Consider the following 20,152-nt stretch of genomic DNA (forward strand, 5'->3'; position numbering starts at 1 on the left):
TGGGGTCCCTTATAGCTTGCTGTTTTGTCTGGGTCAAAGCTCTGCCGTACGTAATATTTGCTATTATCCCTCAGAAGGGCACATATGGGGTCATTTTACTGTTGTAAAAAAGAAACTTGAAGAAATACCAAGGATTGGCAGTGTTACTATACAAATCCTTTGAAGAACTTAAAAAAATGAACTAAAAGAGAGGTGAAATACATCATATTTAAATAATTTTAAACAACATTACTATATTCTTAAAGAGAATTATTTATGATATTATTTATTTTGAATAATATTAAAGTAAATGTGTTAACATGGCCTAAGTCCAGGAATATTACAAAATTCTTGGGCATGTTTTGACCATTTAATACCAGATAGATATGTAGTTCTTTGGGAAAATATGAGCTCTTTTGTACTAAAAAGTTTTATTTACAAAAAAATATATTGTAACTTATATTGACCCCTCATAAAAAGGATATTTATAAAATTGAGGGTTGTTCCCAACCTGATTATGACTTGGATGGAGAATTGTCTCATTAATTGGCACACATACATATACCAAATCTAATTATTCAATTATTTATTGGTGAACAGGGAAAAATACTACATAAATTAAAGAAATGTCAAAGTACAAGTGATAAATCAAGTTTTAATATTGTCAAAACCTACTATTTTATGTTTACAAAAAAAAATATAATCGCTCGCCTTTACTTTTCAAGCTTCGCCTCAAAAATTTGCAAAATAAATATTTTTTTATTAAAATTTTCAAATCGCTCGCTCGCCCCAATTTTTGGAGTCCAAAAATCCGTAGAACAAGAAATTAAATTGGTGTGGCCTAACTGTATCCATAAAAACTTAAATGTTGTGCAGAGACTTAAACAAAATTTAAACAAAACAAAGACGAATATTACTTAGGACCCATTCAAACATACGCACGCACTTACATTCATTGATTATCCTTGGTAGAATGTAAATTTTTGCGCATGTTCAATCAATAGTGTTATTCATATGGTTATATTTTGGCGAAATTTCTGGTTGTATCTGATTTTGATCGTTTGCCTTGTCATTGCTCTTTTATGTATTGTACCTTGTATAACTCGATTAATTTCAATTCTTATTTGATCAATCAATATATACTTTGACTGATGAAATGCCATCTCAAAAATAGATATAGTACAAATTTAAGGCAATATAGAAAAAGAAGATTTGGTATGATTGCCAATGAGACAACTATCCACAAAAGACCAAAATGACACAGACATTAACAACTATAGGTCACCGTACGGCCTTCAACAATGAGCAAACCCCATACCGCATACCCAGCTATAAAAGGCCCCGATAAGACAATGTAAAACAATTCAAACGAGAAAACTAACGGCCTTATTTATGTTAAAAAAAATGAAAAACAAATATGTAACACATAAACAAACGACAACCACTGAATTACAAGCTCCTGACTTGGGACAGACACATACATAAATAATGTGGCGGGGTTAAACATGTTAGCGGGATCCCAACCCTCCTCCTAACCTGGGACAGTGGTATAACAGTAAAACATAAGAACGAACTATAAAAATCAGTTGAAAAAGGCTTAACTCCTCAGATGGACAAAAATACAAGTGGACGTGGCCCGGTACTTATACATCCCGACACAAAAAGACACAATGAACAGATCTCAGAGTACTAGCAGTTAAGACCATTCTAGCCCACTGCAGCTTATTGTGATAAAATTAAAAAAAAATGACCCTCATTGAAAACACTGTAAACATTGTATATTCGAGCTTGGTCTTTCAATTTGTATATAATAAAATTATAATTTATTAAAATATAATTGTCTCAGATGTTAAACTATAGTATATGCAAATGAAAGCATTCAGATATATGGAACTAAAAGGTATTTATCGTAGCGTAAACAATTTGTTCTATGGGTAATTGATTTAAAAAGTCGGCTCACTAACTCGCACAAACTGACTAAACTTCATAGCGCATTTACAAACATATTGTGAGTAAGCAGTTTACACAAAAAATGTTCTAAGACAAAATATGTTGCAGCATATTGATTTTCAACCTAAACACTTGGTAGGTTTTGTCTATCAGTTTTATTATCTTTCTTGGAACTATGGAATTCCATGCATGTGTGTTGCGCCTGCAAATATCACACTTGTTTCGGCAACATGGTATAATTACGTGTAAACCAATAGAATAGTTATCAAAAGTACCAGGATTATAACTTAGTACGCCAGACGCGCGTTTCGTCTACATAAGACTCATCAGTGACGCTCAAATCGAAATATAGATAAAGCCAAACATGTACAAAGTTGAAGAGCATTGAGGATCCAAAATTTCAAAAAGTTGTGTCAAATACGGCTAAGGTAATCTATGCCTGGAATAAGAAAATCCTTAGTTTTTCGAAAAATTCAAAGTTTTGTAAACAGGAAATTTATAAAAATGACCACATTATTGATATTCATGTCAACACCGAAATGTTGACTACTGGGCTGGTGATACCCTCGGGGACGAAACGTCCACCAGCAGTGGCATCGACCCAGTGGTTTAAATAGTTATCAAAAGTACCAGGATTATAACTTAGTACGCCAGACACGCGTTTCGTCTACATAAGACTCATCAGTGACGCTCAAATCGAAATATTGATAAAGCCAAACATGTACAAAGTTGAAGAGCATTGAGGATCCAAAATTCCAAAAAGTTGTGTCAAATACGGCTAAGGTAATCTATGCCTGGAATAAGCAATACCTTAGTTTTTCGAGAAAACAGTCTTACGACGAATCACGTTCAAGTATTTGTAAGTGTTACACGTTAAAATGGTTTGAAAAAATCTACTTTCAATTTTTCTGGATTAAAATCTGGGATGCTTTCCAAGATAAGGTATAATGTCAGTTTGTTCTGTTCACACATTGTTGTCAATATAAAGGAATGTTATACAGTTGTCAGAACATGTTTGTACCAACACATGAATATGGCAGTTGTTTGAGTTTTTGATTTTGCCATTTGGTTAGGAAATTTGTTTCGAATTTTCCTCGTATTTCAGAATTTATGTTATTTTACTTTTCAAAGTCAATTTGGAAACAAAATGTACATTTAAAGTAAGAAGAAAAATCATTACGAGTAATTTGAGATTGATTTAAATTTTTTATTTGTTTTCTTATAAATAAAGGCAACCGTAGTATATTGCTGTGAAAGTGTTAAGCTATGAATCATATAGACTAAATTGTTTTCGTTGCATAACTGAATGATAAATGATTTAATTCACTGTATACTAATTGGATTTGTTTTATTCCATGAGTCATCTTGGGTTTGGGCATTAGGTATACCAATATATGATACGTGTACATGTAGCTATAATCACATCCAGTTCTATATATTCAGTTTTTATTTAGCTATATTTCCAAACCTATTTTGCACTTGTTGTAAAGACAAATCAAATATTGAAAAAAAGTCTTGAATAATGAAACTGCTCCTGCAAACTACAGACACTTTAACCTATTTTCAGGACGTGGTATTAGGGACAATGGGTTATATTTGAATGTTGGTATAGTGTCTTCTTCCGCTATGGAGAACGTAAAGCCAACAACAGTTCCAATAACAGGAGATAATGAATATGATAACTTATCAGAAGTACAAAGTTCGTGTATCAGGGTGGAAGAACTGAAACAATATATTGAGAAAAAACAAAGACAAGAGGCGCTTAAAAATGAATATAAGGTAATCAATAACATAAGCTCTTACATTCCTAACTGATTTTAACTTTTTGACTCTTTTTATTAACCCGTCACTTATGAGTTTTTTTACAGACGATGTACGTTTTGTGTACAACATTTTACGCACGTCTTGAGTACAAATTTAAACCCTTAAATCTTTGATGATAGCAATGAGAATGGAAATGTGGAATTTGTTTATTTGGTCTAACCAAAGACCAAGAAACATAAAATAATTGTAGACCACCAATGGGTCTTCAACGCAGCGAGACAATCCCGCATCCGGAGGAGGGCTTCATATGTCTCCTGAACCAATATGTGAACTAGTTCAGTAAAAATGAACGTAACTGTAAATTATAAAACATATAAAAGGAACTAGAATTGAAAACAAAACATACAAGACTTTCAAAAGTCAGATGCTCCTGACTTGGGATAGTTTATTAACCATAACAGTTACTCCATATTGATATCTACTATGAGTGCCACAGATGAATCTTATGTTGACGACACGGACATCTGTTAAGAAAAATTGCAGGCCTGGTACATTTGATATTTTTTTTTAAATTGTGAATATGTAGTGTACACACGGTCTAAGATCAAATGAAAAACAATTGCAATCCCAATATACAAAACTACAATTATGTATAGCACCATCACGATTAACCTATTTCTGTAGAGTTAATAATGCAAATATTCCAATATTTGGCAAATGATTTCCTACAACAAGGAGTGATTAAATTGTAATATATGTATTTAGTATGAAGTGCATTTGTCTATGTTTTCTTGTTTTTAAACTAAACAAGTTTAGATTTTTAACTCCTTATTCGCATTTATTAACAGAAATCCTTGTATTTTTATTTAAATTTGAATATTTTAAACAAAGACAATGCATATATTCGCTCTTCTTTAATTCATTAGAGCATACCAAATGTAGCAGTGCATCCTACAACTCATGCACAAACAAAAGAAAATATGCCAAAGAACAGATTTAAAACAACATTCCCATGTATGTTAAATTATTTTTAAGTTTGATTACGGGGAGTCGACTCAGTTTTGCTTTATATGTTTAGGTTATTATTTTTATGACATGCTTTGTTTTGAAAATCTGAAAATGTAACATAATTTTCCATTGTCGAGACCAAAAAAAAAAGATCATAATCAAATACATAATATTTTTGTACACCGACATCTATGGCAAATGACTAGTATATACATTGCAAAAAAACAAAAGGCAAAGGAACAGCTCTTGTATTGATGTTCTTTTCTCTCATTGTCACAGCAAAACCTTCAACAATTACATTGACAACGCTAATAATGACTTATATCACAGTAGTATACCGCTGTTCGAAATTAATAAATCGATTGAGAAAAAACAAATCCGGGTTATAAACTAAAACTGAGGGAAACATATTAAATGCAAGAGAACTACGACACAACAGACTAAAAAACGGAGCAATAAAAAAATAATAAATATGCAAATGATGGACTATTCTATATACACAATGTCACATTGTAGATGATCACACTCGAGTTATACTGGAATCCAATGGAGGATCTGATTATATCAATGCAAACTATGTCGATGTAAGTACCGTTACATTTAATAAATTGTATTACTTCTATTACAAGTATAAAGCTTCAAGTAAGACTCTTTTTGAAGAGATAATTAAATTTATCCTGTCCTTTTATTACAAATTTTGAGCTTAAAGTGTATGGTTTTCAAGTTGTAAAAAGCACGCTCATTGTTATATATATATTTATTTTCTTCAAGTAAAATTGGTCGATTGTTTCTTTCATTTATACGTTTGAAGACGTTCTTTGACCTACATATAACGGTTTACTTTTACAAATTTGAACTTAGATGAGAAAGTTGTCTAATGGGCACTCATATCACATCTTCTTATATCTATTGATAGCATTTGCCTATGTTCATGAGATAATCATTTTTTAACATGTATCTTGTTATTGCTTGCATGTATAAATATATTTGATTTTCTTACAGGGTTTTGAAAAAGAAAAATGCTATATTGCATGTCAAGGTAAAACATGTTTATAATTTCAAATTCAAAAAATATTATCTAAAGAAAAAAATTACTTACATTCAAAATACCAATAATGCTTTATTAATAAAGAAAATATTTAAAACAAATTTAACTGAACGTTGTTAAAGATTATAGATAATCTGCGTTAAATTTGAGAGGTTCGTCGTCATATTCATGTTTTATAACAACAAATAGCAATGTTATTATCTTCCGAACAGCAGAGGGTTTTTGCATGAACCCCCTGTGGGGTTCATGCATATATATTGGCGAGTTTTGGATGTGTCTATGGGCCACTAGATATCTCTCGGCCGGAAGTCAGAATAAAATTCTCGGAACGTCTCGAAAGTTTTCGGTCATCTATACAGGTCTTCACAGGTTGTTATCTACGTCTTTGATATGGTCCCTTGATGGCCCTTGACGACGCAATTATATTTGTTTTAAAACAACCACTGTACACTGTGTGTATCTGGGTCAATTATAACGTGGTATTGTCTGTTGTCTCGATAACATGTAAACAAATTATGTTTGAAGATTTAACCACTGGATACTGTGTATTTCATCATAGACTTACGGGATAGAACATTCTGTTTAAAATGTTAATTTTAGATCGGAAAACAGAAAGATAATATTCTTATCAAAAGAATTTAATTCAATCGATCTCAAAGAAATATATAAAAAAAAATATATAATACTTTATTTATGTTTCTGAAGAAACTAACAATGATTGAAATCAGAATATTTTCAGAGTTTCAATTAAGAAATAAGTATTTTATATGACAAGATACTCTGCTTTGGTATTTTTAAATATTCATTTGTAAAGGAAACATAAAAATTAAATCCAAATAAATTCTTGTATCCTACAATATATTTCTACTTTAATTATTTCATACCATTTTAGTATTTAGCCGGGTTTTATGAGTAATTATTATTTATTTTTTTGTATTATAATATATCCATAAAACGGAAAGTAAAATAAATGTATTTTATATTTAAATTTTAAACGGTCGTGAACAAAAATACTTGTGTGTTTTCAATTCATAAAGCATGTTGATTTTTTTATACTGTTTTAGTATGGATTTAGAAGTCTTTGCTTATATTTTGTATAGTAATATATTCACATAGTGGAATGTTAGAATTTAAAAGTAGATTCATTCGATAAATAAAACGTCCATCCGTAAATACTTGACGTTCGTGTTTATTGATATTATATATATTCAAAAGAATTTGAAAAAAAATTACTGACCGGAACGTTAGTTTATTATAAAATTTTAATTCAATTTTTGTTTGTTTGTTTTAATAGTTTAATCTTAAAGCATCTACATATTTGTACTATGGTACGGTTTTGAAAATTGTATTCATTGTGTTGACCAACTATCCTACACGTCTTGATTCATTCACATTATAGATCACATTTCAAAAGCACACTATCGGTTTGCGTTCTCACAAATTCCGGATAAAATGTCAATGAATCCTGAGTCAAAACATTTAGTGTAGGTCGTTTGACATTCGAATTCAACTATTAGATTAAGATATGTGATGACGCAAATGTGTATTCTTTTCCTGAGCTTTCTATTTACTATTTCGTGCGCTAAAATACTACTTGCATGCAATACTATTAAATTCACTCGTGAATTAAAGCTTATTTTCGTTTTTGTTATCTAAATTCAGGACACGGCAGAAAGAGCTTTACATTTGATTTTCAAGCACGATCATTACTAACGGTATTCTAACCTCGAGTTGTTTCTCTTTTGTTTCTTTTTTGATTCACTGTCCTATTATAAACTTTGACCTTTTCGAAAAGCTAAGGATTGTCTACCCAAGAAATAGATTCCTTAACTTTGTAATGTATTTAGCCTTTTAACTTTTTTCATTCGAGCGTCACTGATGCTTTTTTTGTAGACTTAACTCGTGTCTGGAGTACATCATTTTAATTCTGGTATCTTTTTATATCTACATACCTTTTTATATATTTTTTTTAAAGTGTGCACAGGTTTATAAACTTCTGAATTAAGAAATTCTTCGGCAAAAACTAAGTTTCCCTGTAGAATGTTTGAATTGATTTAAGTAAAATCAGGAAATCCTTAAAGTTTGAGATGTTTTATGAGACCAAAATAAGTCTCTTCATAAGAGGTCCCAATCAATTGCATGCCACAGGTGTCACCGCATACAACATCTAACATGATTAAAGACAACTTCAAATACGAGTCGGAAATGATAGATAAAATAAATGCATCCTGAATTCCTGATTATAAAGCAAACTGAGTGCATAAAATATTGCGATTGGTTTGTGCAATTTGCATAAGTCATCTGGTTAGTAGGATTGCCAAAGGGTTATAATCGAAAAACAAAATATGTGCATTCCAAAGTGATAAATAGAATAGTCGAGCTTTAAAATAGCTATTCAAATAGAAGCTGTAAATATATACTTTCAACTGGCTTCTTCTTTCCACAGTCAATTATTCCAATTCAAAAGCAAACACAAATTCAGCAACAATCTTTTGGTGACCCGGCAGTCAGCGGTCTTATGTTCATGTATTACTTTTCTTTTTTTAAAGAAAGCAACTTGTTTGGCCAAAGTAGGGTCTTAGTTTAATCGTGCTTAGTTCAAACATATTTATTTATTGTGGATTGGGAAACAAGTTTTGCAACTTACATTAATCCCTTTCCAATTTGCGGGTGAGAATGCTGCCTTGTATCGGCATTAGCCTGCTCTTTTTCGAAATCTACAAGGGTGTCTTTAACGTTCAAGAGATGTGGCTCTCTCTTAACACGGGTCAGTCATTTATCGTCCGCTTCCGACGGACTATCATCGTTTCCTCATACTCGCAAATGATGTCAATTTTCATCCAGGAACGGGAATTGAACCAGGAACCTTTGTGTTAGTAGTCCGATGCACTAATTATTACACCACGGCTCTCAAGAATTTCTAGACTTTTGATTGCTTAAATGTGGAATGTATCCACGTCTGGTTTCTTGTGTAACAGGCTGTAATGCCCTGTGTACGTCTAAACTCTTACAACAACTCTTAAAGAGATGCCCTAGTGCAAGGCAACATTGCTGTCCTTGTGCAATTTACCCTCATGTTCTCGTGGCAGTCTAAATTTCCCTGACGTTCAGCACGGACATCTTTAATAACAGGAAAGTATTTTTTGTATTGTTAGTTTTTTATCGTTCGGAACATGGATGCCCACAACATACAGAACAAACAATAAACACTTACGAAATGTTTGTGAAGGGTACGTGAACAGGTGTTCTTCTCAATCAGAACACTGATTTTAGGATCTTTGGTGAATCTATGTTAGATAGAGTCTTGGAATTCTATTCTTTGCTAGTCCTACTTTTCATACATGTCGAAGACCAAACAAGATGTAAATATCGACGATATCGACAATGTCGGCACGATATCGAATCGAATCGATATTGACAATTCAATACACCGTGACAAAACACACTGTCGACATCGACAATTTCGGTATGATATCGACAACAGCGATACAATATAGATTCGATATTGACATAGAAAATATTAAACCTTTCCCCGATGATATATGGTATATGGATATATATTAAAGGAGAAAAAAATCAATGATCTTAAAAGAAGTGTTGACAACGCAGGACTATATAAGAAGAAGGGCAAACAGAGGACAAAAGACAACATTTGACATTGAAACTAAAAACAAATGAAAAACGCAGACCCCGAAATACTTTGGCGACCATACCACAAATTCTAATTGCGTTTACATCTATGTATTGATGAATTTCAAGTTAAGATATCTTACATGGTCTTTTAAATGCATTGCCAACATAGACATAAATCGTATGTAAACTGGATTTAAAAAGAAAATTTACGGATTTACTTCAACCGGAGAAAACATATATAAACGCACATAGTCCCCCGTTTGAATGATACAATCAATAATTAAATTACCCTCCTGCGATGTCAAATGAAGATCTTCATAGTGTTAAATATTTTATATGATGTAGTTTTATAAAATAATAATCAACATAGAAATTTACATAAATCAACATCATAGACAAAATTTCAATTTTTTGTCAAAATGTCAATTCATTTTAAAATATTTCAAATTCACTTTGCTCGTTTAGCGTTTTTATCTTCATTGTATATAATTCATTGTATTGTTAAATGAAAAAAGGGGATGTTTGTTGATATCGATTCGATATCATCGATATCGACAATATCGACAACAAAGACAGAGGTTTACGCCCGTTGTTCAAGTTGTGGAATGTATGTCGATATCGATTCAATATCGTCGATATCGACAACAAAGACAGAGGTTTCGGAATATGGAATGCTTATCGATATTTATGCGATATCAACATTCAAAACAGAGGTATCAGGCGATGTGGACATAACCACATACATACGAAAAGTCATGTATCAATATCGAATCGATATCATCGATATCGTCGATATCGACACAACATCGTGTCTTTGACATACCTCCTACTTTAACCTATATTCAAACGATCATTGTTAAAAAGTAAACCTAAAATACTGAACTCCAAATTAAATTTTAAAACACGGCGAGTTCAATGAAAACAGAAAAAAAATCATACGTTACCAACCAATGGAACGAATGAAAACAACCGTTATGTAAAAAAAAAACTTCAACATCCTCGTTTGCATCACATATATATGCAGTTGAATAATTTATAAACGTTTTACCTACAACAAACAAGTACAAAACACATTAACTCAATTACAAGTATGTAAAATCTATTCGTATAGAATAAAGAGAGATAATAATTTACACATAAAAAAGAAAATAACAGCAATAGAAGAACCATTTAAAGAAAAAAAAGCATGTATATATAAAATATTCGACGTCTATCTTAAATTTCTCTGCCGACCTTTGCAAACAAACGTTATTGACTACTTAAGCTAGAATCACATATACATGTAGAATATCTGATAAGTTAAATTATCCAAACATCAAAACAACTCTACAAGAAAGAGGATAGCATTATGATAACCTTTGATTTACAGGTCCAATAAAACCTACAGTTGCTGACCACTGGAAAATGATATGGCAGGAAAATGTGCATCAAATTGTAATGTTGACAAACTTGGTGGAAGGTATTAAGGTAAAAAAAGTTATGTAAACAAATAAACAGGCTAATGAAAATGATGAGATATGTTGTGTGACATAGGCGAAAAATATCAAAAGCTAAAAACAAACTGACAACGCCATGCCAAAGCAAAATGGAAAATTATCAAAAGACAAACATTAAGGTTGAACATACAAAACACCGCAAACATTTTAGAAAACTGAATTTTGAGAAACAGAAACCCCATTAGAAACTTGGGATATATCATTTGCGCCCAAAGGGTAAGAAGATCCTGCTCCAAATGTGCCACTATTTACATTTAAAGAAAACGGACTTGTTTGACGATACGACAGTTGTAGCATATTCGCTGTCATCTATTAAACAGATATTCAATAAAGGTCAACCAGCTCGTAATGGTGTCTGTTCAGTTTTCTGACGAATGGTTTTATTTCATGTCTACCTGTGCGAATTTTAAACGCGCAATTTTACACCAGTACCCATACCCTCCTTCCTTGATGGGTGCATTTTACATAGACAAATATAATCGTATAATATAATCAAAATGAGGATGTTAATTTGATGTATGCCTTTTTGTGCTTCTTCGTTACATTTGTTGTTTTTATAGTGATTAAGATGATAACACAATGTTGACTGCTGTACCCCTATTTTTGACATTTTTACCTATTATGTCTGTTTGTTTTGTTCACGCATCGGTGACTATATAATGGAATTTGAAGCGACTGTCATACAAGTGAGAGGTTTAGCTAGCTATAAAACCAGGTTCAATCCACCATTTTCTACATTTGAAAATGCCTGTACCAAGTCAGGAATATGACAGTTCTTGTCCATTCGTTTTTGATGCGTTTTGTTATTTGATTTTGCCATGTGATTATGGACTTTCCGAATTGATTTTCCTCTGAGTTCAGTATTTTTGTGATTTTACTTTTTAACAACACCACTTGAAGCGTTTGGTTCAAATAGCTTTCGTGTGAACAGCAATCCTATATCAAGAAAATCGTGAGAGTAATACATGCGCTGCTGGAAAGTTGCTACATAAAAATGGACAATTCACAATTTGGAAGTTGAAATCAACTTTTGTGTTGCAATTTTTCATTGTCCTTTGGTCAGCATTGTCAATTACTAGATGATTGATTTCTTTATGAATAGATTAAATGTGAACAATACTGGCCTAGTGGTGGTAAACACATGGTCCTTGGAAATCTGATCATCCGTCTTAATGTTGAAAAGGAGAGAACAGCATATGTCACAAGAGAAATAACAATTGAAGACAAAAAGGTAGTATATTGTATTATTTTTAGGGAAGCTAATTAGCAATAAAATAAAACACTACGGATGGTTAGAATTTTTGTCAAATTGCTTCTGCTTTTTTATGTGTACTGTAAGCTAATTACAGAGCACGTTAGAAACATGTCTGCATAATTGATGAACTTAACCCGAAAGGAAATACAGTGATTGACAAAGTCCTTACAGATAGTTTGATAAAAAAAACTCTTTATCTAGTCCAAGTCTTTTTTTAACTATCAGAAAATTTTGGATGATTTCAAATACAGTTCCTTTTGGAAAAAAGCTTATCTTTACAATGTGTAAGAAACTGAACTAAGTATAGACTTCATTCCCACAAGCTGAATATTGAATTTGGTAGAATACGGTAGATTCAAAAAGGAGCAAGAAGAGAAAGTTTATATATGTATGTAATTGTTGTGTTAATGGGGATGAATTTCGTTTTATTTCTAAATGTCTGTAAAAAAAACATAAGAAAATTGTTAATTAGGTTTACAAAGCTATTAGTTATGGATAAGTTTACATGGAATGTAGTTTAGGTCAACCCAAAATGTAAAGGTATTGCCCAATATTCAGAAAATGCCACGGATAAAAAGAAAAAATGATAGAAATTCATCGATTTATATATACTTTGTAAAATTGCCTCTGGTTGTTTAAAAAATGTTTTGTTATGCAATACATGTTACTGCTCCATAGGAGTAGGCCATGTAAACATATACCCACACTCATTTTTACCTTTGGTGATTCAAAGATTAAACGTAGATTTTTTATTATGCCATTCTTTTCATTTGTGTTTTTCTTGGAGTAACGTAGTTTTTGTTATTTTCTTTGTGTTAGCTACCAGTAATTCTGGCTTCAATTAGTATATGTATTTCAAAACTATCTTATATCGATACTAACGTTTATTTCAATGCATTTTAATTTTTCAGACTAGCAAAAAGCGTAAAGTAACTCAATATCATTTCACAGCTTGGCCAGATCATGGGACGCCAGATCCATTGTATCTTGTATTGTTTCATAGGCATGTGATGTCTGATACCAAAGCTGGACATTCAGGACCTTTGTTGGTTCATTGCAGGTAAAGATTGTCAAATCTTTTTTCGGTTATTTAATACTAGTAAGTATCAATGCAATTAACGTCAATATAATTACCTTAAAATAGTTATAAATAAATGAAAAAGTAATTAAGACAGCTAACCAACAACACAAAACACAAAAAACGATCTAGTGGTTAACAATATTATACATTTATTAACTCTGGGGACAAAGGCAAGTTTAATGTACGAGACGTAAACTATTTCACGATGTGACGTTTTATCTATTTATCGAATAGAAAATAAAGAAGTGTTTTCTTAAACAAATGAAGCTTGTAACAAAGGAAGAAAACGTTCTTTTATGTATTACTGAAAAATTATTACAAAGAAATTTATGTATTACTGAAAAATTATTACACCAGGGTTTTCGATATCACAAACTAGTCAAAACATTTACTAAATTTTATCATCGGTATAAAGACATCATTCGTAAATATAGCTCAACATGCAGACTTCTAATACGTTCAGGTATTTCACATCCAATTTTTTATGGTAATATTCTTTATAAAGCACAAAGGTGTCAGTATTCACCTCAGAAACTTACAAAACCTTTGAATAGACTTATTAAGAAGGGATATAATTACGATACTGTTGTCAAGTCATTAAAGATTGCATATTTTGGCGTTAATATTGAGTCACTGATAAGGTCTTTGCATCGGAACTAAACACATTTATTCTAAAAACAGTTGTTGGCATGACACGGGTTATGTTCTTCTCATATATGTTATGATGGTATGATACTAAACCCCTAACGGGAAGGATTGTGCCTGATGTTCATATGATGAAATCATAATCTTTCAGTCAGTTTAGTTGAAGTCTGGAGCTGGCATGACAGTTAACTGCTAGTAGTCTGTTGTTATTTATGTATTATTGTCATTTTGTTTATTTTCTTTGGTTACATCTTCTGACATCAGACTCGGATTTCTCTTGAACTGAATTTTAATGTGCGTATTGTTATGCGTTTACTTTACTACATTGGTTAGAGGTATAGGGGGAGGGTTGAGATCTCACAAACATGTTTAACCCCGCCGCATTTTTGCGCCTGTCCCAAGTCAGGAGCCTCTGGCCTTTGTTAGTCTTGTATTATTTTAATTTTAGTTTCTTGTGTACAATTTGGAAATTAGTATGGCGTTCATTATCACTGGACTAGTATATATTTGTTTAGGGGCCAGCTGAAGGACGCCTCCGGGTGCGGGAATTTCTCGCTACATTGAAGACCTGTTGGTGACCCTCTGCTGTTGTTTTTTATTTGGGCGGGTTGTTGTCTCTTTGACACATTCCCCATTTCCATTCTCAATTTTATTGAAAAGCTGGCAACTGTTGAAGAAGCTTTCATACTTATTTGCTTGTCTCCTGTCATTGTTGTGATTTGTTTATTTATTACAGTGCTGGTATTGGGAGAACAGGAACTTATATTGCACTTGACGCTCTGTTAGAGGAAGGTCGAACTACGGGATTTATTGACATTTTCAAATATCTGAAGAAAATGAGATACAGCCGGATGAACATGATTCAAACTGCGGTAAAAACTGAAACAATATATAGATGTAGATCATAACTGTGTTTACATCAAATTTAATGCAAGACAATCTAGTTCTATATACATGACAGGGGGTGCATACCTAAGGTTCTTGGTCAAACATTGTGATTATTCAAACTTTCATTTCAATATCATTCAGGTTATCAAATAACCAATTGATAAAATATAACATCTCTCTCAGCTGTTTAAATTTGACTACTTCTTGTCATCCAAACATGTGTATTGAGCAGTATGAAATTAGGTTCAATACATTATGACGTGAAATATGTGTCGTTTTAGAGGATTTGTCTTGTCTGAAGCAAAAATAAAGACTGATATTGTAAAATATTTATAACGGGTTTTTGTTCTCTATAATGTTGTTCACTACCAAAAAGGTAACAAATGGGTTATTATATAAAAATGATAGAGGTTTGGAATGGCTAAGTGTACATACTTTGACTTATAATTATTTTCTTTTACAACTTGTGACTCGGATGTTGAGTTGTCTCATTTGCACGCATACCACATCGTCTTATATCTATATAGCTACAAAGTCATGCTGTGCGTTCTGTGTATTGTGTGCATACTGCGTCGTGTGCTATAAGGTACAATTAAGGACAAGTTACAGTAAATGGGTTATGTTACAGATTTCAGTAAATTTTCCAACTCTGGTTCAATGAACTTCAACTTAAAATTAAAAACAATGCATTTCTCTCATATATCATTAAAAATATTACTGAAGGAATTCTTACAAAATTCGTGAACATTTGTACAGAAAGCACTACAATCGGCATAAAACCTTCAAAATTTTGTCTTAAAATCGCTAAATCTTTAATTCTACTCCATAAATTATTCTTAAAAAAAGCTATATGTTGTTGATACATTAATTTCCGTTATAACGATGGAAAATAAGATAGGGTCACCGACTGCGTTTTTACGGTATACATCATTTAAAGATAAGTTCTTTGTGAGAAAAAAATCCAATAAAACGTCGACATAATCGTAACGTCGCCGCGTTGCAGGCCGTAAAACATTGATTTTTTTATGTTTTTCACTACCAACAAGGTAACAAATATAATTTAGACAAAAATCGAAGTCGGTGACCATATGATTATTTTAAATCATTAAAACAGAAATGTATGTGTCAACAACTCATAGTTTTTAAAGAAAAATCTATGAAGAAGAATTAGAGAATTGGCGATTTTAAGACGAATTTTATCTGTTTTTTCGTCGATTTTATGTGCTTCTATACAAATATTCACCAATATTAAAAGAAATAAATCTGCAATATTGCAGATAATAAAAGAGATAAATGCTTTATTTTTTCGATTTTCAGTTGTAGTTTACCAAGCCAAGGTTGTAAGCAAAATTTTAGCAAAATCTCCTACATAGCCCATTTACTGCTCCTTGACCTTAAAAAGAGTATTAAGTGATTAACCTGAATTTTGTCATATAAGTCTCATTTTGTCCGTTGACCTAATTTCAATATGGACTTTAAGGTTTCAGCAAATCACATAATTATGTAAGCCACAAGATAGCCAAACAGCGTTGATTATTGTCTTTATGATACAAATCAGTATTTTGGTAATCATTTGATGCGTAATCGGACGAAAAAATGTACAATTTGCAATTTGGAATCGATACGCCTCGAACAACTACTCAAAGTATTTTAGAAATAGCATTTTAATTGAACGAACAAAGGTTCTCTTGACGCCTCAACGGAATGAACAAATAAGAGACGGGTTACAGTGTTCCAGGTATTTTAACAAAGGCTTATAAAGACATGTCTTATTATCATAACAGAACCAGTACGTATGTTTACACTATACCCTTCTGGAAGCGTTCACTATGAAAGATACAAAGATTCGTAAAGACAAGTTTAGTGAAGTGTGGATGAGCATTTCGACAGATAATAGACCGGTCAATCATCAAAGACTGGACGAAGAATTCAAGGTACAAATATAACAATTTTATAAACAAACAGATTATTTGACATGTATTCAGACGCACAATCAAGTGCGTTATTACAGATTTTTGTGTATATTTGATATATGTTATTAAGACTACAACCCAACGAGAAATTACATATGAACGTAAAACGCAAAAAGTAAAATCCCAAAAATACTAAACGGAAAATTCAAAACCTCAAACACATCAAACGAATGTATTACAACTGTCATATTCCTGACTTGATACAGGCATTTTCTGATGTCGAAGATGGTGGATTGAACCTGGTTTTATGGCTAGCTAACCTCTCACTTGTATGACAGTCGCATCAAATCCAAAAGCAATAGACTATCAATACTTTGCCATAGTACCACATCTTCTTATTTTTAGGTACTCATCATTGTAAAATGTTTTGTTGGTTCAAACCTACTTTTTATGGTTCAGTGTGGATTTGAAATTACATTTGTGAAACTATATAGCAAATACAGATATAGCTACATTATCACAACATGACAACTTTTGTATGTTTTCTTTAAAACAAAACAAGTAAAAAACTGTCATAATTTTTCTCATACAGTTTATCTTATGGTGCAATGTTTTATATATGATGGAAATCTGACAGTAAGCTACTTGTATTATTTATTTCGATTAAACCTTATTTAGGACCTCCAACAACATGTAAGAGAAATAAAGGGTCTGTCATCCTCTGTAAGTAAGACCATCTCCTCCTATGATTTTATTTTGTGTTTGTGAAATAGGCTGTGCATTTGTTTTTATGTTTATATTTTATAAGAAATTATCTACATTTCTAAGTGGAATTCAATGTCCTCCAGAAAAGAAAACTGGTTAAAAATTATAGAATTTAGGCTTTTTGTAATTGAATTACTAGGTAAATAAACTCATCATAGATAAATGTGATGTGTTTCTTTATTGCATGCGTATGCATCTTCATATTACATTGAAACTTTATTTCATGTCGTTTTATTTGCCTTATAACTTTAGTTATTGTTTCGTTTTAATGTTAAGAAATCTCTTTTTGGTTAAATTTTTGGCGCTAATGTTATGTAACAACAAAGAACAAGTATTGCATTTTGCATGATAAGTCTATACAGGAATATTTCCTATGTGGTGATGCTGCATGTAACAGAATGAACTTTGCTAGATTACTTTGTTTTCTGTAACAGTAAAGCATGGTACGTGTAATAGGTAAAAGTCTTATATTGCTTTATTTTCGTATGAAATGCCTTGCTTGTCCATTATTGATAAAATACTTTTTTTATCAGATTGAACTTTGTCTTACTTATTTTTTATTAAAACAATATTAATCACAGATGACAATTAGCATTAAGATTTTCCTTGTACACTCTCAATCCTGCAAGTCATTCCATTCTAAGACTATATATAATGCGTCTACTTTAAGGGTTCTATGGTAGGATAATTTCAATTCAGATTCTTTTCTTTGCAAAACATAATACCGCATTGTTTACATCGCTACTTCATTGTGTGCTTTGAGTAATAAAAAAAGTGATAACCATTCTTTCTCATAGTCATATACTGCATTACCTACTAAGTTAATAAATCCCCAGAGCAACTTTGGCCAGTTGCTGTTCATCAATGTAGGTTTTCTGGTTTTATGTGGGTTTTTTCCAATCTTTATTATTCTAGAAACATTAAGAATGAATGCACTAATGAGAATCATACGTTTTTATACGGCACTGATGTTTTTTATGAAGAAAAATAAAATAGCCATTCAAATGATTTTTCCTTCAGATGCTAAATGCTAAGAAGGATGAGCAAAATCAAACTCAACATAATGCTGCAATGAGTACAACAAACTTGGCGAAAAATAGAAACAAAGATGTTTTACCAAGTAAGTTCTGTCCGTCTTATTTTCCGAAGTATGTAAAATGTCATTTAAATGGTATGATACTTGTAATTGGGTATCGAAATTTATAGGAAATAGAAATAAGAAAGTGTGTCCTGAATACCAATGTGACAATCAATTCTCAATTCAAGTCATAATGTTTAAAAAGTAGACAATTAAAGGCCAACGTACAACCTTCAACACGGAGCCTTGTGTAATACCGAACATCAAGCTATATTAACCTATCAAAATATATGACCATTAATTTCAAAACGAGAATCGTTAAGTAAAAACACTAATTACGAAAGATATTGACAGTCAAATGTTTGTGTGTTTCAATCTACTTTCCTTCATTTCAATTAAGCATATATATTTTAATTTTCCCTTCAATAATACCATATTTTCAAAGAGTTTGTCAATATGATTGTGACTAGTTAATATTGGTGGATCTAATTATAAGAACATTAAGAATCAAAACTTTGAATATTTGTAATATAAACATTAGTTTCCACAACTTTAGTTTTCTATGTTTTGTCATGTGTACTATTGTTTGTCTGTTTGTCTTTTTGATTTTTAACCATGGCGTTGTCAGTTTATTTTCGAGTTTGACTGTCCCTCTGATATCTTTCGTCCCTCGTTTAAAAGTAAAAGTAAAGTAAATGTGTGGTAAACGTCTATATAATAACTAGCAAACGACAACTTCAAACTGTATGATTCAAGCATACTTCACAAAAAACAAACATCATAGCAGCCAAGCGTCAAATACATCACTATTAGGGTAAACGTAAGTATCATATATAATATGTGAGTACCATATAGAGTTTAAGTTTGCAACCCGGATTTGCCTTTAATCAATTCTAGACTAGTAAAAAGCGGCAAACTACTGTTACTTTATCCATAAGAATATTTTTTTGTAATTTTTAGTGGATGATAAACGAGTTTATCTTGTATCCTATGGGAAAGGAAGATCAGATTATATCAATTCAGTACAAGTACCTGTGAGTTTTATAATGCTATGTAGTTTACGTTATTTCGGTTATTTCCTTATTAGTCCTAACACGTCAAAACTTATCTACTTTTTTTTAAACTATTTGCTTTCGTGTTTGAAACCAAAGAGAACAATGCTGGTATATATATACATTGCACAATGGCTTGCACGACATTGCTAAAATCAAACATTAAATGCTGAAACAAGGAGAAAATAACATATCCTCAAGCAATGTGACAGTTTTAAAAACAGTTTTTTATCCACTGTTTTCAACATTTTCTACATAAAAAAATGTCTGTATCAAGTCACGAATATATTTAACAATATGTTGTTATCCATTCGTTTGGTATATATGGGCTTTTGATAATGCCATTTGATTAGGGACTTTCCATTTTGAATTTTCCACAGAGTTCAGTACTTTTTGTAATTTTACTTTATACAAGTATACATTCATTGTCTCGCATTCTCACATTATATCGAAATAGAGAATTATTTTCAAATCTTTAAAACTTCGTGTATACACATTAGGTTTACACAATACGTCTATGATTGTTTGTATTACTCGACGATAGGGACAACCTGATATCTATATGCGTTATATCCCGCCTGATTTCTTATATATAAC

At 31.6% G+C, this 20,152-nt stretch overlaps 1 protein-coding gene across 1 annotated transcript in view; it reads left to right on the plus strand.

Annotated features, from left to right (window-relative positions):
• Window positions 1-20,152, plus strand: part of LOC143082229 (receptor-type tyrosine-protein phosphatase epsilon-like) — a 46,367-nt gene that overhangs the window by 20,586 nt on the left and 5,629 nt on the right. Inside the window, exons 7-18 of the mRNA XM_076257813.1 lie at window positions 3,497-3,708; window positions 4,620-4,707; window positions 5,218-5,285; window positions 5,704-5,740; window positions 10,752-10,849; window positions 11,981-12,109; window positions 13,045-13,193; window positions 14,596-14,731; window positions 16,532-16,681; window positions 17,339-17,383; window positions 18,446-18,545; window positions 19,464-19,537. Coding sequence (XP_076113928.1) covers window positions 3,497-3,708; window positions 4,620-4,707; window positions 5,218-5,285; window positions 5,704-5,740; window positions 10,752-10,849; window positions 11,981-12,109; window positions 13,045-13,193; window positions 14,596-14,731; window positions 16,532-16,681; window positions 17,339-17,383; window positions 18,446-18,545; window positions 19,464-19,537 — 1,286 coding nt within the window. The remainder of the gene's footprint in view (window positions 1-3,496; window positions 3,709-4,619; window positions 4,708-5,217; window positions 5,286-5,703; window positions 5,741-10,751; window positions 10,850-11,980; window positions 12,110-13,044; window positions 13,194-14,595; window positions 14,732-16,531; window positions 16,682-17,338; window positions 17,384-18,445; window positions 18,546-19,463; window positions 19,538-20,152) is intronic.

The sequence above is a fragment of the Mytilus galloprovincialis genome, chromosome 7 (assembly GCF_965363235.1).
Source record: "Mytilus galloprovincialis chromosome 7, xbMytGall1.hap1.1, whole genome shotgun sequence".
Classification (NCBI taxonomy): Eukaryota; Metazoa; Mollusca; class Bivalvia; order Mytilida; family Mytilidae; genus Mytilus; species Mytilus galloprovincialis.